The sequence below is a fragment of the Carlito syrichta genome, unplaced genomic scaffold (assembly GCF_000164805.1).
Source record: "Carlito syrichta isolate Samal-C Ts95f unplaced genomic scaffold, Tarsius_syrichta-2.0.1 Scaffold289015, whole genome shotgun sequence".
NCBI lineage: Eukaryota > Metazoa > Chordata > Mammalia > Primates > Tarsiidae > Carlito > Carlito syrichta.
Window position 1 is genome coordinate 422,006 of NW_007233111.1, and position 24,131 is coordinate 446,136.

A 24,131-nucleotide genomic window follows, 5' to 3' on the forward strand; every position below is an offset into this window, starting at 1 on the left:
TTTTGATTTATTGTAGAGATGAGGTCTCGCTGCCCAGGCGGGTCTCGAACCTGCGGGCTCAGGCAATCCACTCATCTCAGCCTCCCAAAGGCGCAGGATTACAGGCTGAGCCACCGAGCCCGGCTACATCTTATTTTCTGATAGGGATTTTCATTGAATTTACCAGACATTCCTCTTGAATAATAAAGGCTGACTTGTAGAACCATTCGGTCATAATTTTACCAATAATAATTAAAAAGGGAATGTAAACTACCTTGACTTTCATAATATAATCTTATAGCATTTATTGCATTAGCACTTGTAAGTGCTATTATTATATACTGTCAAATAATGTTTCTCCAGGTAATTTATAATGCCTTGAATATGGATACAAGGTTTTATACTTCTGTGTCTCTAGAATCTACTAAGCATTTAATATGTATTCTGTGTGTGTGTGTGTGTGTGTGTGTGTGTGTGTGTGTGTGTGAGAGAGAGAGAGAGAGAGACAGACAGACAGAGAGAGAGAGAGGCTGTTAGTCTAAATTCCTATCTCCATCTTTGCAATTGGTTATTGTTGCTTGGTTCTCCTTCCTTAGAGCCTCTCTTCTCCCACTCCATTTCATTTTTCTGGTGTGGTTGTCAAAGAGCTACTCCTCTTCCACCACAAGGATGAGCATAAGGATCAAGTCCGTCAGTCAGAGTTCTCTTTCTCTGGGAATGATATGGTTGCCAGAAGAGAGAAGGGCTTTTCACCAGATCACTAACTGTGAGCATTAGATGAGATAGGAGAGTCTGAGAAACTTGCTTCCATTACGTGGGGAGTGAAGTCATCACAGGAGAATACTGACGTCATTAGGTGTACAAAAAAAATGAATGCCTCCTGCCCAAAAGCATATCTGCTTCTGCACTTTTCTGTAATCTGACCCAGTAAACTGCCCCCCTCCTTTCATGTTTTGCTTAAAGTGATTCTAGCTGGGCTTCTGTTACTTGCATTCTGTTACTATGTTGACTTATACAGTCTCACATTGAGGCAGGATAGTAAGTACAGGAAAAATGTGACCTCTATTTTGTCCTACAAGAAGCTGAAAGCAGTCGCTAAAAAATTGGAAAGCACTTTCAGGGTGTTTATTTCTGGAGTCAGCAGATCAAAGCTGGCCCTCCATCTTCTTGATCACCTGATAACTGTAAAAGGAACATGAGCTTACCACATAACCCAGATGCCCAAATGAAGACAAATCCAAGGCCCTCAGAATTTTTCCCCCTCCCAATCACCTCCCTTAAAGTAGAAAAGATAAAAGCCAGTCACTGAGACCCCCTTAAGGCAGTTTCATTCCAAGACTGTTCTCACTTCCCTCTCTTGGAGTAAGTACTTCTTTTCCTCCCCACTCCCCTTTCCCTTTGAGTGTTTTTTTCACCTTAATAAACTCTTTAGCTTGCCATACTAGTGACTTGTTCTAGAATTCTTTCTCATGCCAAATTCAAGAACCCAGACAAGAATTGAGGTCTCCTTTCTCTCTCTGTTAAAGAGATCTCCTCTCTGGAAGCCACATGATTGACCAGTAAAGATTTGTAATCCACAGTGCCATCTTCTTAAACTCTTCTGCTACTCATATTTATCCAGAGAGAGTGATCGAATGTAAAACTTATCAAAGTTGAACATGACAACAAATGATATGTTTCATTCTAAAATTTAGTGTAACATTTGAACTAAAACTAGCCTGAGGAATAATGAAATCATACAAGAGTATAAAAAGTTTGGTTTACTTTTATTTAAAAGGTGGAAAATATAGCTGAGGATTTGATCCTTAACTAAGAAGTGCAATTGTTTGATAAAAGTAGACTTTACCTTTGTTCTCTGCCCAATTTTTATATCAGTTCAATATTTACTTTCCACACTCCATTGGAATTTGGCAAAAATGGCCAGCAAAGGCCCTGCCTCCTTGAGATGTATATTATTGCACATTAGCCTGTACCAACTGGACTACAGTTAGGAAGTACCCTTCCCCACACACACCTTCTGACAATTATTTTGTATTTCTTCCCAATAAATGGAGAAGGTAAAATTAAATATGGCATAAAGGACGGATGCATGCTAGAAGTTTGGCCATAAGACCATCCAATAATAGAGGTCAGTAGACCCAAAATTACAGCAGGAATTACAGTCTTGCCTAAGGAAGATTTTAGAAGGCAGGCATTTGTTTTGGAGATTTTTGAATGCAGATTCAGTTCTTGATAAATTTCATCCAATACTCCCAGTGGTTTATTTCTGAATTTTTATTTTTATTTTTATTTTTGAGTTGGAGTCTCACTCTGTTGCCCAGACTGGAGTGCAGTGGCCTCTCCTGGCCACCGCAACCTCGACCTGCTGGGCTCTGTCGATTCTTCCGCCTCAGCCTTCCGAGTAGCCGGAATTACAGGCGCATGCTACGACGCCTGGCAAATTTTTTGATTTTATTGTAGAGATGAGGTCTCGCCTGCCCAGGCAGGTCTCGAACCCGCAGGCTCAGGCAATCCACTCACCTCAGCCTCTAAAAGGTGCGGGATTACAGGCTGAGCCACTGAGCCCGGCTATTTCTGAATTTTTAAAAATGCCTACTAAGTGTCATGTATTAGGCTAGGCACAATTGATGCAAACATCTCATGCTTAATTTGTCCTTTGGTACCTATGGATGCCACATGTGTCCCACTCTAATTTTATTCCTAACCTGGGAAACGTATCAGCTTCAAAACTCACTTAAAAATTTATAATTCCCAGTCACTACTCCAAACTCCCGACATAAATAAGATCTCCTATCTCAGCACTCTCTGCACTCTGTAATTACCTACCTACACTTTGCATTTGCCTGTAAAGTAATACTTCACTCTGTATCATACTGCTATGTACTGTATTTGTTTGTCTTCCTCACTTCTCAAAGGCAGATACTTTGCCTTTAACTTGAAATTCCCAGCACTTAGCACTGTACATACCAGCAAATGCTTGTTAAATGAATAAAAAAATACATGAATTAATGACCACATTGTCTCTATTATGAAGCAGCTCACTGTAACTGAGGAAGCAAATAATAAATTGGCTAATTCTAATTAAATATATAATAAAATAAAATCCAAATGGTGAGACAGAACAACATGAGCAGAGATTGTCATTTTCATTTATGCATTTGTCTCTTGATGTCTACTCTATTGTTTGTGCATTGGGGAATGTTTAAAATGTATTGTTGAATGATCTATAAACTTGACTTCTTTAAAAGAAAATATTACTGTACAAATCTACAATGTGAAAAAAATCAATTAAAAAAATGTATTGGCCTTAGCTGTGGTGGTCAAAAAAAAGAAAGAAAGAAAGAAAAAGAAAATCTAAAATAAAATAAGAAAATACTGCTAGTTGCCTACAGAAATTATATTGAGAATTTCTTGACAAGGAGAATCTCCACATAGGACCAACAAAGGCAATAAAGAGAAGACAAGTAATGTCTCTGGGTTATTACAAAGTTGTTTGTAGTGAGTAGATGACAATTGACATGAATATGGAAATTCTAGAGATAGCTATGATTAGGAAACTTCACAAATAGAAAATTAGAAAAGAGTTACAAAATAGCCCTGCTTTCAAGTGTTTAAAATTTCCAAAGACTGGCTGTGTCTGCAGGAGGACTGTCTTGATATTTGATCTCTACATTGTTTGCCTTGACATGTGGTCTATTGGAAGGTTTGTTACTAAGAGTTAAAGTGCAGCATTAAAAAGAAGACACAGAGTTACTATTGATGCTTTTTTCTCAGTTTCTCATCTCAGTCTTTATTTAATCCCTTGTTGTTTCTGACAGGAACCATAACTGCTTAAGTGTTTTACCTGCCTCTAGAATGTCCTTCCATTCATTGTTTTTTCACATGGTAAGAAAGTAATCCTTTATAAATCATGATCAAATTCTAATCTTTTTCTTAAAAAACACTTTTGCCTGCACATACCTCTCAATTGGGGCACTTTGGAGAGTAGGACATGGGTACGCCACACTTTGGGGGAAGTAGGTGAAGCTGTAAAAAAACTACAAGGCCTTTTTGTGGACCTCAGATTCACTCAGTGGCAACTAGTCTTAGTCCCTTTGGGCAGCTATAATAAAAATATTAATCAACCGAGTAGCTCACAAACAAGAGAAATCTATTGTTCACAGTTCTAGAGACTGGGAAATCCATGATCTAGTTGCCAGGAGATTCAGTGCCTGGTAAGGGTCTGTTTCCATTTTCATAGATGTCTGGCTATTCACTGTAACCTCACATGGTAGAAGGAGTCCAAGGAACTCTCTGGGGCCTCTTTTATAAGGACACTCATCCCATTCATGAAAACTCCACCCTTATGACCTAATCATTTCTCAATGGCCCCACCTCCTAATGCCAGCACATTGGTGATTAGGTTTCAACATAAAAATTGGCAGGGATGCAAACATTCAGTTTATAGCAATAGTTTAAAACATTTTCTGAAATGTTAAAATAAATATTATAGTATTATGGAACGAAATATAAAAGTCATAGCACTTTTAGAGATAAAGTGTAAGACCATAAAAGAATGCAAAGCTTTTGATGGAAGCTGTTGTATTTTACCCAGCTCCTCAAGGCACCTATGTAAAAAGGTGGTAAAGAAACATCTAGAGGGTCACTTTTCTAGACTAGTCTCACACTTGTTTTAAGCAGACATACAGATTTTTGTGCCTCCATGACATTGTTTGTGCAGTTTTTCTACCTGTATTTCTTATCCCTTTCTTTGGTCAACTCTTCCTTTTACTTATACATACATTCACTCAGCAAACATTTGATGAACTCCTTGCTGCCAGGTGCTCCCTTAGGCCCTCAGGATGAAGGGATAAAGGGATCCTGCAGAGATTGTGATGAGAGTAGGGGGAGTCATAGGAATACATGAATGAGCATACTAATGACTGGCATTGTTTGCTATATACTTAGCACAATGCTGAACACTTTCCACCTTTCTATTCTATTTTATTCTTATAGCAACTCTGAGAAAAAGTTTTGCCAGCCTTGAAATTTGCCTTAATGTCACACAATAAATGACACTTGTTTCCATGGATTACAATTAATTACTTAGCCAGAAATGAAACACAAGTTTGTTTGATTCTGAATTATTACTTACTTCCCATTTTGATATGTGACCTTCTAGCTCCAACTTAAGTATTTATCCAATCTCTTTTTCTTCTCTCAACATTCACTATTTAAAGAATAATTACTTTCTCCCTCACATGTGTTCCTATATTCTTTATTAACATGTATTCTATTATTGATATTTATTTATATGTTTCCTGTCTCACTATGCTGAGGAAGCCCCCAGAGCAGGTGCCATCTTGAATCTATGATGTCGTACTACCCTGGTCTGGCACAGTAGATCTGCTGACCATGGCAGGAGAGCCTGGCCTCTGTGGTGGATGAAGCACACGAAAACTTTGCTGAGATCACACCTGACTGCTCACAGGCTTTATGGTGTGCTTTGTTTGGCCTAAAGGGGGTTCAAAAGCAGTTTTTAAATGAGATAATCAACTTTTAAAAATGAAGAATCTACCTTGAATTCTGAATTTCCAGCTTCTTTTTTAAAACTGGAAAACTTGTGACCATTAATTGGTACAGAATTTCTGCCTGACCATAATTAGCTGAAGCTGAGTGGCTGTCATCTGCTTTAGAGGTGGTCTGCACTCTACAGTTTGCCACAGTCCCCACTATTCTTGCTGTGCTACTTTGTTAACTTTATTTGTTTATGCCACTTGCAGTGCCCTGGCCCTAATGTTTCCAACTTATCTTTTGTATCTTTTCAAGTCTCTTAATTTCTATATATTCACATAATGGTTAGCATCTATAAGTAATGGAATCTATAAAATAAAAACAATTGCAAGTGAACTATAAAGCTATGAAAATCATGTCAATGCAACATGCGTAACAGTAGACTATTCATTTACCAGTAATATACCTGTTTTTACAAAATATAAGTTAAGAAAAGTGAAATGGCAAAAATAGAAAACCTTATTAGCATAAATATTAAAAATATATAGTAGGAATGCTCTCAAGAATGGCATGTATTTCTCATCTCAAATAAATATAGACTGCACAAGTCTATTTGAAACTTATTCGTAGTCTTTCTGTAGCTATTTCAGCTCACACATCAGAAGCTATTTAGAAACAGTATGACAGTGTTGTTTGTAGTGATTACAATTACATAAAAACTGTATTAGTTCAAAATCATCAATGCTTGGGCTACAGAATGTGGGCAAGTTTAGTTTATATTGTGCACAGTTTATGCAAGGATTCACTAAACAAATATACTAACTATATTGTTTGTAAAAGAACTGCTTACTTGACAAATTGTAGAGACATGAATTCCTAACAATGTAAATGCCTTGTAAGCAAAAGTTAGGCACTGCTTAGGTTGGTATAATAAGCAGAAATAATTTTTATCTATTCTTTGAAGCAGAACTCTTGCTAGACAGCACCTTTTTACCCTAGTCAAGTTGCAGTATTTATTTGAAAGCAATAAGCTATTGTGTATAAAATGTATTGTTTTACTCTGTCTTTTCCTCATCTTAGACAGCTCTTTCCCCCCAAGTCGACAGACTTAGATCTGACTTTGTTAAGTAGAGTGAGAGCTGAAAAGGAGGTCAAAGTTAAGAGTAAATCCCAGTTAGTCTCCTAAAGCTACAATAGACACATTCATTATACATATGTATTTTAAAACATGCTTTAATAATGTGAGAGTTGGCAGTCAAACAATGTGTCCAAACATGATGAATAGCAGGTTAGCCACTTCTACAACAATAGGAACAACAATGCCAAGATAGCCCACTTTTGCTTCGTCTTGTAATAGATAAAAACACAGTATATAGCTTTATTAATCATTTACATTAAGGAGTCACCCAACATCTCAAGATAAATAGGAGTACAAATAAATGTCTTACCTCTATTTGATAGTCATTGATAAGAAAAAATATGTGTCTTATGGTGCAGAAGACAACCTAAAAAACAGTCAAAATTTATAGGAAACTTGTGTCCTACCTGGGTAACTTTCTCTGTCACATTGTGTGTTCGATCTTTAACCTTGGGTGCAATAATGGTTTTATCTGAAGAAGGAGGAGATGTATTCTTTTTCTCAGTTTTGACATCTGAAAAATTCAGAGTGAGCTGTGGAATCTTGTTAATGGTGCTGTATTTGTTGAGGTTTGAATCAGATGTAGATCCCAGAAGGCTTGACTTGATATGATTAAAAGGCCCTAAAAAAATTGGAAAGTATTTGTAAGAGTAACATAAGAAGTAGAAGGAGATGGTTCTGAATGCCCTGCTAATAATCCATGACCAATGTGACCCTGATTCTAGTGTGACTAATTGCCGCCAGCTGATACCTGAGCACAGGGCTTAGGGTCACTTTCTGCCACTTAAAGTGACATGTGAGTGTCTGAGGATAAGACTGGGTCCTAGGTTTGCACTTAGAGAGCAAATGGCTGCTTTAGCTTCTAATTGGCTTCTTTCGTTCAAGGCTGGAATAAAAGAAAAAAGTCTATTCCTTATTATGGGACAAATTCTACCTCAAAGTTTCTCATGAATTTCATTTTATAATCTGGAAGTTATTCAAGGGAGGCCCTATTTGTAATTAAAGTGATGTTGGCCATGACATTTCTGCTTTAATGTGTGTTACTTCCCTCTCTGCATCACTGAGAAGTGACAAGCCAGCAATATTCATATGCTTCAAGGTATATACTACATGAGATGTTCCAGGAATGTCTAAAAGAATTAAATCCAGATGAAGAAATTATAGATATAGCTAAGAAAAGCAAAAGGTCATGTGTGTGTGTGTGTGTGTGTGTGTGTGTGTGTGAGCTCGCGCGTGCACGCTCTATTGCAAACTTTAGGAATCTGTGTGAGATTTTTAAATATTTTCTTTCTTTCCTCCCATTTATATTCAAAACTTATGTTCTGAGAAAAAGAAGAGCCCACTATAAAAACCACACAAGAAGAATGCTCTGGCAAACTTAACTTACAGTAGAAGCGACCCTAGCTAGGTAATAGGCCATCTACAGTTGGTAGTACCTGGTTACTTCTTGCATTCTTTTTCTACAAAGATAATTGGCAAGGTGACAAGATACCTGGTTTCCTTGTTGAGGGTAAGTAGACTACTGTGTATGAAATGCTCTAAGGAGTTTCTTGTGCAACAGGTAATATTACTTATATATTATTTAGACCTTAAAAATTAACAGGAAAAAATTTATGAAATTCCTGACCCCTACCATCTTTGTGATTCAGAGAGTGGTTAAAACATACAAACTGCACGAATAAACTTGTTAGCCCATATATTTTTTTCCTGTTCAAAATGAAGTTAGCGTGTCTTATGGATCAAAATGTATTTTAAGCACCCACCCTGGTATAAACACTTCAAAATTAGACTTACAGATTGTATATTTTTAACCACAAAAATCAATCAATTCAGGTCATATATAATGCTAAGCAAACAATGGCCATTATATTGTTCATAGTCACTGTGGGGAAAAATTAAATTTGTTATAAAAGTTTGTTTGATTATTATTAAAGTTTGAAGTAATTTAAATAAAATTTTCATATATTTGACAAATACTGTGTTTCTTGAGTTGCATTTCTGCTCATTCCCTGAGTCTTAACTATGATGATCACCAAGTCCATGCAGGTGCAAAATATTAACCGCTCTGAGCATTTATTGCTTTGTATGTTCTAATTTGCAAGTAATCCTCACTTTTTTTTCTACTTATACAAAGATAAAAATAAGAGCCAAAGTGGTAACAAATTAATCTGGCCTTCATATCAGCCTCTGACAGAAACTGCATTCTTCATATCTCTGTAGATGTCTCCAGACCACACCACTAATTTATTATTGTAACATATATCAGATAGTATTTCCCTTTTTTGTAGCATTCTATGGCTACATTACAGGCATATATCTTAATATTTAAAATCCTTAAATTATACTAGAACTTCAGATTTCGTAGATACTGTCTTTTCCTCAACTCTAATGTCATATTTTAGTCTCTTAGGTAATTTAACTACACAGAGGGATATTGACAAGAGATTATGGATGGTAGAGCTCAGGTATATAGTTAAATTGTATTTAAAAACTTTAAGTCCATCTTTCAATTCTCTTTCTATGTCATCTTTCTCTGTGTTGGATTTCTGTAGCACATTGTCAACAGAGTTGTTTAAAATTTCGGGTAAAAACACAGATCATGTATTATGTGAATAGATTAAAATACCCTGTTAATACATTTTTTTTTTTTTTTTGAGTTGAAATCTCACTGTTGCCCAGACTGGAGTGCAGTGGCCGCTCCTGGCCACTGCAGCCTTGACCTGCTGGGCTCTGGCAATCCTTCTGCTTCAGCCTTCCAAGTAGCTGGAACTACAGGCGCACGCTACCACGCCCGGATAATTTTTTGATTTATTGTAGAGATGGGGTCTTGCCTGCCCAGGTGGGTCTCGAACCCGCAGGCTCAGGCAATCCACTCACCTCAGCCTCCCAAAGGCGCGGGCTGTAAATACATTTTAATTGCCCTTGTGACCAGATCCAATAACTCCACAAAATTGACTACACTTATATAAGCATGTGGTCTTGACTATGGTAGTACTTCACACTAAGGGGCACTTGTGGGGGTGATTTTTGGTTGTCACAATGATGGAAAAATTTAAATGTCACAATTCTCTCCCCTTAAAAAATTGTCCTTGGCCATTGCCAGGCTATTGTGGTCACTACCTTGCTAAGTTATGGTGTGGCCATGTGCTCTTTGAGCTATGGCCTGGTCATGTTTACTGGCTTTGGCCTCCTCCCCTACCTTGGGGAGACGAATTTCCTTGCTCTCTCTCTCTCTCAAATTTATGTTCTAAATAAACTATATTTTCTAATCTAAAAAAAAAATTGTCCTTTATGTTCCAAAGGCATTCATGTAGGTGAAAAGCCTGTATAATATTCTGAGCTTTAAACCTGTTTCACATATAAGCTGCATAGTGTGCTTTTAACATATATTGAACCTACAACTTTACGTAGAGGGACGATTACAGATTTTGTTTAGAACTTTATAAAAAATTGTTCATTGTTTTGGAAAATTATGCTGCTTAGAGATATACTTTCTGTGACATTTGGGTAGTAAATACCAAATTTCAGAGTTCAGGTTACAGTCTGTTTGTAGCTGTCATCTGCAAGCATGCAAGCTAAGAGAGCTGAGTCTTTATCAGTGTTGGGACCACACATTATTGAATTTGCAGAGAATTACCAGAATCACACTAAAAATCTTAAAATTTCTTTAAAAATGTTTTATATTATTATCCTCCTATATATACTAAATGATGTGACATAATAAAAATAAATCCATGTCTTAAAAACTAAGCACTTGTAATCACTTATTTGTTTTGAGATTACCTGTTGGTTTTCAATCTCATTCTTGTAACTTCCCAGATATCTGCGACAACTTCTCTACAGTGTCTTGATTACTGTTTTGCTTTCCAGTCTATTTTTTATTACTTAAGGCATATGGTCTGCAAGACTTTTTTTAAGTATTAGAGGATGACTATGTGCCCTGACATCTAGTGGAATTCCTTTCTTCTGTGTCATTCTTTGCTATTGCATTTTTTTTTTTTTTTTTTTTTGAGTTGGAGTCTCACTCCGTCGCCCAGACTGGAGTGCAGTGGCCGCTCCCAGCCACCGCAGCCTCGACCTGCTGGGCTCCGGCGATCCTTCTGCCTCAGCCTTCCGAGTAGCCGGAATTACAGGCACGCGCTACCACGCTTGGCTAATTTTTTGATTTTTTATTGTAGTAGAGATGAGGTCTCGCCTGCCCAGGCGGATCTTGAACCCGCGGGCTCAGGCAATCCACTCACCTCAGCCTCCCAAAGGCGCGGGATTACAGGCTGAACCACCGAGCCCTGCTTGCTATTGCATTTTATCACTTACATATCATTTTGAAATTACAGTTAAAAGCAAAGGCCAGCTAACTTGTGAGAATATCATACTTCTTTATTTTATCTTCCATTTTTCTTGGCATATTATTTGTAATTTAATTTTGGTTATTTCCCACTTTTAAAATTCATGTATAAATAAGTCTGATCTATAATTATTGACTCCAGTGGTGGTTTTTCTTATGTTGACCCACCCATATTTCTGCTCTATCATTTTACCTGACACCTAGATGGCATGTTTTCTCAGGTACTTAATGCTTTTAAAGTCAAATTTTCTTCATATGTCTGATTATTATATTATCGTCTAGTGTAGTTATATTTGAACACCAACATAATGACATAAAATTTTCATCATAAACTTCTTTCCTTTTATCTCTTCTTTATATTACAGTTAAGGAATCATGTTGCTCTTTTAGAAATATCTGATAAATGAGTATAACAAAATATTTGTTTAAACAAGGAGACATTGTGTCTGAAATGATTGAAAAACTGGTTGATACAATGCTATACTCAGATTTGGCCTCAGAATCTGCATCTTCATTGCAGTCACTACTTTGGCTTCTTTTATTTACTGATGAAAAACCTATTAAACTGCTACTCTATCTTTTTAGGTTCTTAGTCTTAAAGAGTTAATCTAGATTTTCTTTTAAATCTATACCTTTAATGAATTCAGCAAAACTTAAAATATTACTTAAAATAACATGCATGCTACTTAATTTATAATTTATTTCATCTTGTATACAAAAGTCATTATATTTCTACTCATTTCAAAGCAGATGGTTTCATATAGAAGGTTTTAGAGTCTGCAAGATGATCACTGTTGGCTTAGGTTCTTCTAAAGCCATCTAAATTCAAATTTAACGAATCTGACATTTTAGCTAAGGTACGTATTAACAATATTCTTATTTCACCAGTTGTAAACCTAAGCAGACAGATTATGGGGCCAAAAAGGACTAGAAATCAGAAGACAGGATTTCCTACCTCCCAGGTCTATATTCAGAGAGCCCTTGGTTGAGGATTTAAGGTGAAAGGCAGCCTCACTGAGAGGGATCATGAACAGGTGGGATTTAGGATTCTAATGAAAGAAAGGAGAATAACCTGGAAAACAAATAAGTGCATTTAAAGGAAAAGAATGGACAGAAATAAAGGGAAATAAGAGATCCATTAGAAAGGGATGTAAAACTCAAAGGTATATAGGAGGACTTGTTCTTCAAGAGAAACATTTACAAGATGGGTGACCAGATTAAATTTTTCAATGTATTAGGAGAAGACAGAAAACAAGTGACCAAGTAGCCTAAATCAATAGCTGGATAATGCTTTAATATATTTCAAGTGTCTGATTAAATATAAATCAGGTTAGTTTTTAACTACAAAGAAATATCCTACATTTAAACATCAAGCTAAAGGCTAAAGCAACAACTGGGAAGAATTTTAGATTAAAGATATTTCAAATTTATTTAATGAGGCTATTTAAATTTATCATGAGCTATGAGATGCTAAAGGAGAATATATTCTCTTTCAGATGGTGTTAAAAATAGAGCTAAGGGCATCTGATAGGTTTTAAAAAATAATGCTATTTGTAAAATATCATTGTTTTTGAGGACCAAATGTGGTATGAAAGAAGAAAATCAAAAGGATTAAGGTTAGGTTTAAATCATTGGGTCTCTGTACAGTATTTATTAGGGCACTGAGTTTATTTAGCTAAACTTTACTAAAACCCAAATTGCTGAAGGGCCTTAACATTAAAGAAAATGCAAATGCATTGTTAATAATTAAACTTTGTGAAAGAACACTGTCAATTATCAAACTGCAACCAGTTAAGCACATATAAATATATGTATATATATATGTGTGTACATATATATGTGAGTCATCAAATTATTTGCATTCAATATATACATTGTTTGTTTCAGTGCATGACATCTGTCACCATTAAAAATTAATTTGCAAATCCATACCCGATCTCAAGATACTGGGTAATGACCAATGTAGACTATGAGAAACAAGTTATATCATATCAATTTGTTTCATTGATGAGTTATGTAGGTTTCATGGCTAGAGAACAGGTGAAATATATAACCAATTTTGAGAGTGGTTTTATTTTTGACTCATGACAGAGTCATAGACAAGCTGGAAACTGAACATACCAATGCCAGAGGATGTAGGGTTACTTGATGTTGGGAGCTGGCCATGGAGGCCCACTGAGCCTTAGGGATCAGGAAGGGCTGTTGACCCCAAGACCACTAGGATGCGTTCGGGAGCCTTTGACCCCATTTCCTACCCCTTTCTACTCATCAGTAACCAGATTAAGCTCCTGTGAGCTCAAAACATAAAACTCTGAGATCGGGACAAACACAAGCTAACTTTAGAAGCTCATTGCTCCCATTCTTCCACAAACTGCAGTTTTGGCTTTCACACAACTTATAATTCAAACTCGTGTCACATCTAAGAGCCTTAGTATTGGTCACAGGCTTCTGGGTCATGATTTTAGGATTTATTGAAGTTGAATAAGGTGTAAATTGTAGAATATAGTTTTAGAAGACAGCCATTTTGTTGAAAGAATGCAGCTGGGTTACTTGCAGGTAGCCCACTGTGAACCTTGGGTTGGGCCACATTCCAAACATTCTAGGATGGGCCACTTTCGTTTGTAAAGTCAATACTTAAGCTTCTACAGAATTGTTTAACTTGGCATAAATCAATCAGCTTAGGATGAAAAAGGTTTATAGAATATGTCAGTCATGGATTAGGTTATCCTTTGTTCTGGGATTTTAAGATTATCATATGAAAAGGGTTTAAAGGCAATCATTGATTAAGTTTTCATGGATTAAGGTTTCTGGTGGGTGGGGGATGCCCCTCCCACATCTGACTTTGTGTATAAAAGATCCGTTGTAATTCCCAATAACTCTCATTCGCTTCTGCACTAGACTGGAGTCCAGTCTCTTTCTTTCTCTCTTCTTCCCCCCAATAGCTGACGCTGTCTCCACCTTTGGAGTACCCTGAACCCGGCTGAAGCTGGTCTCTGGCAACTTGAGATATTAAGGGGGTAGAAGCACTAGAGAGGCAAAGTTGTATTCATTACTAAGTACAGTAAGTAAAGTAAATTTTTATTGATGACTTGGAAAACAAAATAGGCAAGTCACTAAGTCTGAAGTGAAAATTAGCTTATGACTGATTGAAGTAGAATTAGATATTCCCCTCACATATGACAAAAGTTGATAAAAATTTATAATACAAATACATGTATTATATGTAAAATTTATTTGAAATAGCTATTCAACTCTTTGATACTAGGTTACACTTATAAAAAATAACTCTGAAGTGTTATTTTAAAGAGTCAGAATGCTAAGAAAGTTTACTAAAGGGAAAGAAAATTGATCCTAAGCAAGAAGAATAACTGGAAATTATTTAGTTTTAGAAGAAAAGACTGAGTACCAATTTGCTGTCTTTTTAACTGTGATATTACATCCAGATCAGTAGTACCCATCTAGTATCATTGTCCATGGGAGATAGATGAAAGAAAATAAAATTACATTTCAGTAAGAAGGATTTAGATGAGCTCTTTTTGTAACAGGCACTAAAACACAGTCCCCATCAAAAGTTAAAGAACGTCTTCCTCTGGAGATAAAGATGCCTGTGCCCTCTGAGCAAGGAATTTAGCCAGTACTTTTCCTGAAGGAAATAAACCTGATGATCTCGAAGACCTTTCACATACATTTCTGAATTATTTATTTTATTTTGGAAAAACAAATTTTGGGAGGTTGAATTAAGTATTAAAATAATTAATTGTAATTATGCATTTTGTACACAAAACAGTATAGAAATCTGTCTTTTTAAAAATCTTTCATTTAAATTTAGTTTAAGAGCTTTGGCAAATGTACAAAACACACTTAATGTATTGACCTGTATCTAATTAGTATATTAATGGTTCTGTGAAAAATCTGAAAGAGGTAGATACTTAAACATTGTTAATAGTTTTCAAAATCAGAGACTGGAAAAACAATGAAAGCTTTGCAGTGTATATTTCCATTAAATTTTTGTTAAGTTTCCAATTTTTTTTCATTTGGGGGCTATAACTTCATAAATATTAATATATCAAAAACTATGTACAGATTCATAGTCCCAATCTGACTTGGATGGTTCTACTATATACCTTGAAATGTGATTGTAAAATTGATATAAATTCTGAAATCTATGTAAGAAATAAATAATATTTTTTATTAAAAGGCTGTTGCTATTAAAAATAAGAAAATTGAGAAAAAGGGACTGAAGATGAAATAGATTAATTAATGAGACTAAAATAAAATCACTGTAGTTTGACAAATGTATGAACTACTGGTTTGGCAGATAAGCAAGTCCAGCTTTCTATTGCTTGAGAAAAATTAGGTTCATTCATCATTGCATTAAAAATCACTAGAAAATTAATAAATGTCTACTAATTTATTGCTAAATCTTAAATCCTAAAGCTAATTGTCAAGAGCTGTCTGTATCCTAGTTCTTGAGGTTACATTCTGAATTATGCTAATTCAAACCACCACATGCAGTTGACACTAATTTGCTCCCTTTTAGAAATCACAGTGGACACCCCCCCCAAAAAAGAATAATCATCTAGATAAATCCCATCCCATTATTGGGGTCACCTGCATAGACCCTTTTGAAGGGCTTACAAAATAAAGTTAGGGTGGGGTCAGGGTAGGGGAGACCACCATAATTTCTCTTATTTTCAAATTACCCTGGGCTACTGACCAGAAAACATCTTTGGTCTCTAGTGATAACAGTCACCAGCTCTTAATTATTAAGGGAAGCAATTGAGAAATCAATATACAAAACTACATAGTGATCAGAGCACCAGTGACATACAGAAAAGGCCAAAACAGTGAATTCCAAGTATGACAGTTACTGGTGGAGGCGTGTTCATGCAACGCACATGCACAAAATGAGTCACCATCACCATTTGCACACCCACAGCAGCATGCATGGCCTACGTTAAGAGACCAAGCCCAAACACTTTTCAATTTCGTGTGGATAATATGGCTATATTTTGTGATGCTTTTATCTATTATGATATAGTAGAAAACAAAAGTGAATTTCAAATTTTTAGCCCAATCCAAATGTATCCAGAATATTCCCAGTTAAACATTACCCTATTAGAGCTGTAGGTCATGCCAGTGATTTCATACTAATATAGAGCACAATTTTAAATGATTAAAATGTTATATCGAGAAATAGAAAATGACTATCATGCATGTACAGTTTACTACTACAGTAAGCTTAAAACCATACCCCCTGCCATCCAGGAACGTGAAACTAGTTTTAAGGAAACAAAAGAGGAACAAGTGAAGTGATGCTATCATGTAGCATTATGCTTGTTTTATTTCATCTTGTATTCAGTTTTGTTTTGTTTTTTCATGAAATAGGCTTATGTGCCTATTTCACACTGGAATATATTTAGCTTGATATTTGTTTCTTTCCAAATGATATAAATATTTAGGAAGTGCTCATTGTCAACCTAGGCTTATACTTCTTGCAGGAAAAAGGAGTTCATAATCATTTGGTGACACAGCAGAAAAGTCACAATGTCTCTAGCAAAACCAAGCTGTGATGTCTCCACCAGGCACTTGGACTAGCTAAGGGCAGCATGAAGATGTTGCATTGAACAGGGCATTCAGCAGGCAAGTTAGCATGCTGAGTAAAGGGGCACTTGGAGCGTCAGATGGTGAAATTCGAGTCTGTACATTACCTTTGACATTGCGACCATTGTCTGTGTTGAGCATATAAGGATAAAAAAAGAGAAAAACATAAAAAGACTAAAATTATATGATATACACTGAGTTACCTTTATAAACACAATCAGAGATAATGGGATGTCATGATGGAAAATTTATCTTTGATTGAAATTAACACAGTGTACTAGTCAACTAAATAAAATGCACATACTAAAAATAATGTCACAATACATGTCCTTGTTTAAATATGTGAAATATTCATCTCAATTTTAATAAATTCCAAGGTATAGATTTTATAACTATGACAGTTTAGAGAGACATGCCTGCAATTGTGACACACACTTTCAACCTTGTCAGAAGCAATTTTGGTGTCTCCTCAACCATCACGAAAAATATACTCAAAGAAAAGACTACACAACATTTTGAATGCTAAGTAATTTTTTAATATACATTAACCCGTATGTTAATAAAAAAAATGTTTCTAAGATAACAGTTTCCTTTTCTTTTTTTCCCTCTCTTTTTTTTAGAGACATAGTCTTGCTATATTGCTCTGACTGAACTAGAACTTCTGGGCCCAAGCAATCTTCCTGCCTTCCTTCTCAAGTATCTGAGAATACAGGTGGCAGCCACTGTGCCTGGCTCCAACTTGCATTATTAAACACAATTTTATTAACTGCCTCCTTCCAAATAGTTTTCAATGTATATTTTGAAAATAGCAAATATAACTGAAAGAGTCATCCTTAGGCAAAAATAATTGCAATAAATTAGTGAGTTAAGACTTTAAAGAGCATGTAGATATTTTTATGTTGTCACAATACACTCAATTGTAATAACTAGAACATTTTGAAAATTTATTCATAATAAAATGGGTTATATTCAAACCTGAGGAGTGCATTTTCAAATTTATTTTGAGATCAGCAATCTAAATGTTGAATATTTGCTACTAATAAAATATGTATTACTGACTTAAAATAAATTTCATGGTCATATCAAAACCATTCAAATATACCCAAGATTTGAAAAATCTATTCAACATTTACTGACATCTATGCTAACACTGTGTACATTTAAAATTTTGGCATATGTTGTAATTGTTTCAAAGCTTAAAATTGAAGTAGTTTAAATATTGTGGCATAGCGAGTTGCTACATTATATATTATCTTGGACAAAGTCACACAAATACAGTTGTGGCCTTAGAAGACAACTCTCCCTCCTTAGGAAAATCACAAAAACCAAACAGTGATAGTGGAAGAGATCTTGATTACACATAATTAATTTATCCATTAGAAGCTGGGATGGGTCCAAAAACCACGAGTAAGGTAACAACGGCTTGCAAGTAAGTTATAAATTATAAGTGTACTCACCAAATCAAGAAATTATACACGAAGATTTACAAATTCCAAGAAAACTACCAAAAAGTTACATTATATAGTTAATGCTGCTTTGACATTCCAAGACAGAGTGTACAGCTTGTGCACTGGTACTAGCTGAGATCTGCTTGTTATTCCTTTATGATGAAATAAGTGCAGAAATTATTTAGAATAATTTGTAGCAGTTTGACAGAATCATTTCATGTTTGTTGAATCTAATAATAAAACAACTGGGATTTATATTTTATATGTCAATTTTCTTAAATTTCATTTCTCTCATAGTGCATTTTTATTGCACTTAAAAAAGTATCGATTTTTTCATCACAGATGGTTTGAAGAGTGTAGTTCTAAGGTACTCAATAATGTGGACGAGAGTATAATGTAAATGAGAGGATAGTGTAAAATATTATGTACTAATGTATCTGCAAAATATTTAAAGTTCTGAAAAGATAACCTGCATAGGAGGAAGTTTCTTTATTTGAATGAAGAAATACTAATCTGAATTCAAAATTTATTGCATGTGGGATTTAACTTGTTAACCAGTTAAAATGAAACTCAGTTTTAAAAGTTTTTCATTTTCCCTTATTAATGGTTCCATTTCTAAAATAGACCAAATTATATAGTCTTAGGAAGTATAGTTCTTTCCATGCTAATCAGTGATTTTGTAGCTAAAATTGTTCTAAAGCTGAATTACAAAATACACTCTGAACTGATCAATCTATAGTCACACATTGACTATAACATTTGCAAGAAAGTCATACATTTTCTGAAAATAGCTTAGTTTGAGTGAGGGAGAAAACTTGATGATCTTAGCACCAAGCGTTTATGTATAGTACCTATACTGAGAAATCACAAAACATTAAATTTTTATCTCCCATAATTGTAACAGTAACTGTGTACCAAATGGAAACCATGTAAATTAAAAACAATGAAATTAAAATACTATCTAAACTACCCAGCACAGGTACTAGCTTAGTCTACACCATGCACTGATTATGTATCCTCATATTTACTATTTCTGAATGTTATTATACTGCTGTTTTTACAGAACTCAGGCTTTTTCTAGGGAATCTCTGTAAGGACAATCTCTTAGAAGTCAGTATGGTTGCTAAAAATGACTATACTAACTTGACTAACTAACTAAGTCATGTATTGGTCATTTGAATTACCATATTGGATTTATTACTGCTGTTCAGCCATAGGGTCCACTGATCAAAGATCAAATTATAGAGGTTTCATTCTGTCAGAAAATATTGAGCCCACCATTACTAAGTGGTATAAGGCCTTAGATAATTATTCAGTTTAGGAATTGGCCTTGATTTTACTTCCCTTTTTCCTTTTGACCTTCTTAGGCCTCCAGATAAAAATGGATGTGCTAATTGCTCATGTACCTGTTTCTGAGATATTGATTTCTCTTTCTTTGAACTTTCTTGCTGACTCTTTTTTTTTCCACCTCTTCTGCATGCTCTACTTCATTGTGCCCCGTAGATAAAGATCCCTTACATGATTCAGTCCTAAGGATTCTGTTTCAATTCAGAGTATTATGGAGCATCTTACTCAAGATTTCCTGATGTGTGTGATTTTGGAACATAACTCATGAGCATAGTCCTTTGAATGTCACACCAACTTTTACTGAGTATTGGCCATGAAGTAAACAATGGTGCTCGATACTAAGGCTGCAGAGTTACATATTGCCAGAACTCCTGTGCTAGGGGAGCTCACTGCAACATCATCATTTGCTTGCATATCTGATGAAAATGACTGACATATACTATGCACTAAATATAGAATTTAATAAACAGTATACCATATGTAAATGTTGCTTTGCACAGTCAGGTGTAAAATCATTTAATTCTTCTGGTTTGGAAAGGGGAAAATGGATCCCTGCCTCTGAGCAGCAGTGGGAGGAAGGACAAAGTGGGGAAAAGTATTCTAGGCAGAAAAAGTAATGAAGCAAGAAAACACACGATACATTTCTGGGAAAAGGCAAATTACATTGTGCAGGTGTAAAACAGAGTGTGTAGTAGGAGAGTCTTGCAGGGGGTAGAAATGAGGCTAGAAAAATAACTGTGATCTGCTGACAACATGCCTTGTACCCCATACTGAGGTTTTATGTTTTAAAACTAGCAGTATCACGGACAACAGACCTCTCAACAACTTATGGGAGTTGGAAAAGTGGGACGGGTGTGCTCATGCAGCATCCTCTGATTTTCAGACTCCCTGGAGAAAGTTCCATGACTCTATAGACTTGTCTCTTATGACAAGTTTTCAGAGGAGCAAGAGCAAGGGAGGAAAAACATTGAGTGGATTTGACTGTGGATTCTGGAGACAAGCAGTCCTGAGTTTGAAGCCAGACTCTGACATTTGACTAGCTCTATAGCCAAGGGCTGGTTGTTTATTTAATATGTTTAAACCTCAGTTTCCTCATCTATAAAATGGGTTTTTAAAACAATTGCTAACTTAAAGGGTTGTTATGAGAAATAAATGAGAGCTAATGCATGTCAAGCACTTACATTGTCTCAGACATAGTAAATAATCAATGTTATCAATTATTGTGTTAATGAAAAATTGTTTCTGTCATTGATTTTTAAGCATTCGTACTGGCTAATATAAGTGTCTGCATCAAAAGACCAGGGAAAAATAAATTCTGACTTTGCTTTTTAAGTGGGTTTTAGTTGAGATCATAACTTTCAGAATTTTTTTTCCTCCTAAGCTTCCCCCTCCTTCTGTGTATCCCATACACCTGTCAGCTTATAGCTTCCTGGTCACTCAGCATATCACATTTCATATGCTGCTCCCTTTGGAAAGAGTCGGTCAATGAAATAGTCCTGTGATGTTACGCCATTCTTTCTTCCCAGGGCATGATCATTTGCTAAGTCTGGCAAAATTAATTATGCCTGAGATGATAGTGTTCATCACCTAAGTACATCTCACAATAAGTATTAATTAATTAACATTCCATGAAGTAGGCAGATAATGGTTATCATACTATTTCAGAAACACAGACAAAGAAGCTAGGAGAAGCCAAATTATGCACTGGGTTCAAAGAGGAAATCAGTGAAAACTCATCATGTAGGACTCACATTTTTAAAAGCCTTTAATCACATTTCTTTCCCCAAGGCATAGATTAATGTTGAAATTAAAAAAAAAAAACCAGTATGGAAATAACCTTTTATTACCCATGAACAAATGTTTCCAAATTTTTTAAAAAAATCAAACATACCTTCACTGGCATGTCGGTCTCTAAATACGTTCTTGGGGTGGATGCTGAATCCTTCTATATCATGAACTGAAGATGCTCTCCGTATGCTACAAAGGCTTTCCCTTGATCTAGAATGGGTTAGCTGGGAACTTGACTGCAGCATGTCAGGGTAGAGTCGGTCCCATTGCCTTTTGGGAGAGGAATGGTCAAGAGGTCCAGATATATTCACCAAGGGAGAGCATTTGCTGGGCTGTATCAAAGCTTTTGTATCATCTGCTTCTGAGGGGCTGCAGCTCTCTTTTGTAGGAGACTTAAAGTGCTTCATAGCTACTGAATCATCACTGTGTTTAGATGAATCGATTACTACCACATCAGGGTCTTCTTGTGGTAAGGACTGCTTTCTGTAAGTGAGAACTCTCAGACCAGGGAACTTGAACCCAAAAAATTTCCCTATAAATGGAGACAGGAAAGAGATTATTATAAGATACATGATAAAAATAAACAAAAGCTGAGAGTAAGGCATAAAATGTTACACATATCTCAAAGTGTGGTTGATGCACAGTAGGACAGCTAAATATAATCTTTAAAGGGTAGATGTTAAAAATTAAAATCTTAGCCAATACATATAAACATTAAAATATTAACTATATAAAAACTCACTAGTAGTAAAAACTGAAGACTAAAATGAGAGGATCATATTATTTTTCCCATCTTTAGCAGTAAATGAAAAGAAAAACATAACATCTAGTGCTGGCAAAGAATGCTGGAAAACATTCTGACACTTTGGTGGTGGGATTGCAGATCTACAAACTCTTTGGAAAGTCATCTGATAACATCTATTAAAATGAAAAAAAAAGTACACTTTTCAATGAACTCAGCAATTCACATGAAAGATATCACAAAGGCATACAAACTAGAAAAATCTGATATCCATTAGAAGGAGAATGGTTGCAAAAATTATGATACTTTTATATTTTGGAATTTTATGAAATTCTTTAAAAACTAGAATATGCATATGCTTTGATTTAAAGGTTGTTCAGATATAGTGTGAAGTTAAAAGCAAATTTCAATTCCATGTGTTTACATTATTTTCATTAAAAATGACAAAAGTCTATATTTGTTCATATAAGTTGTATGAAAAGGATGTGAAAGAACATCCAAATTTTTAATGATGATTAGTTCACTGGGTAGGTTTGGAGGTATAATGTATTGCATTATTCCTTATTTATCTCTATTGTTTATTACATCAAGCATGCATTCTTTTATAAATTAAAAAAACTAATAAAATAATTAAAACTCTTACCCTCTCCCAAAGAAAATTAAAACAAAAACAAACATACAAACAAACAAAAAAACAGGAAAAAGCATCAACACATAATCTGTTATCCAAGGCTTCTCTAAGTATTGTTTACAAGAAAATGCAAATTTCATCATTTCCATTGTCAACGAAGTAGTCTAGGTCCACATCATTCCATGGCATTATTACTATACTTTAATTTTCTAGTCAATCAGCTTATGTCTTTGGTCTACAACATTATATACCTTCTTATATCCTTTAAATGTCATTGGCACCATTATCTTTAATATATTTACTATGAATTTCTCCTCAAATCATTGAAGATAGTTCTAAAACATGGAAGAACACTCTCAGAACTCATAAACTTTTCTCCATTTTGAGTATACTCTCCCAGTGGATGGTTTTATCTACACCTATATATTCAATTCTGTCTTTAATCCAATGGTTTGTAAATTTATATCTTCAGCCACCTCTCCTCCAAATTCCAAATCTATATATTTAATAGGTTCATCAACATTTCCACTTGGAAGTCATAAAGACACCTCGAAATCTCATAGCCAATTTAATCTCATGAGCTACCTCTCCAAGTTCAGCCCCCCTTTTCAGTAAAAGGCATTACAATTCATCTAGTCATATAAGTCTGAGGCCTGAAAGCCATTCTAGATACTGTTCTTTATCTCACACTCATCCTCCATATCTCAGCAATATCAATTCCCTAACTGTGTTCATTTCACCTCCTGAATATATTTGTAATGTTTTCATTTCTCTCATCTTTACTGTTCTTTTGTCCCAAGTTACTATACTGGCTCACCTGATAATTTGCAATAGAAAGCTAATCACTTTTCACATTTGAACCATTACTGACTATCCTTAAAAATTTTTTTTATCTTAAAAAATTTATATCTGATTATGTAGACTATTGCTTTAATGATACTCACCCCCCAACCTTCTCTACTCCCAATGCAAAACTATCTCCAACCTGCAGTTCATCTCTGTTCCTTGGTCTCTAGAATCCAGCCATATGGAGTTTTAATTCCCCGGAAGTCCTGTGCTCCTTCCTGATTAAGGACTTCCTTCTATTTCAGCCTTTTTATTCTGCCTACTGAGCTCTTGCTTTGAGTTTTATTTCATTAGGGATGCTTTCCTTTTGAATCAGGTTTGCACCCTGTTCATAGTCTTTTCCAAGCTCATAATTTTATACTTGTTGATTTTCTGATTGTTTCTCTCCACAACTGGACCATAAGCCTCATAAGGGCAGGACTCATGTTTATTTTGCTCACCATTGAGTCCCAGTCCTGAAAGAATGCCTGAATATGTTAAATGAATCTCTATGAACACATTCTAAACTGAACTGATAATATGCTCAATTTTGACTGTGGAAAGATTGGAATATTTAGTTGGCCTGGTCACAATAATTAGACAATCTTAATGTATTGGAATTGTATTGACCTATATTTAACAAATGTGATCAATTAAGCAGAACTTAATAATTCATGGAAATGGTGACTACTATAACATGCCCTATGTACTTGACACAACTCAGTTATGAAGTTTATGTTATAGAAAAGTTTAAAATTAAGTAAGCTAATTTCTTATCGTAACTTTTCATT

At 35.2% G+C, this 24,131-nt stretch overlaps 1 protein-coding gene across 1 annotated transcript in view; it reads right to left on the reverse strand.

Annotated features, from left to right (window-relative positions):
* KCNH7 (potassium voltage-gated channel subfamily H member 7) overlaps window positions 1-21,668 on the reverse strand; it is a 138,676-nt gene extending 117,008 nt beyond the window's left edge. Inside the window, exons 1-3 of the mRNA XM_008054082.1 lie at window positions 21,246-21,668; window positions 16,667-16,687; window positions 7,018-7,232 (exon numbers count right to left, since the gene is read on the reverse strand). Coding sequence (XP_008052273.1) covers window positions 7,018-7,232; window positions 16,667-16,687; window positions 21,246-21,549 — 540 coding nt within the window. The 5' untranslated portion in view covers window positions 21,550-21,668. The remainder of the gene's footprint in view (window positions 1-7,017; window positions 7,233-16,666; window positions 16,688-21,245) is intronic.
* Between the last annotated feature and the right edge of the window lie 2,463 nt (window positions 21,669-24,131).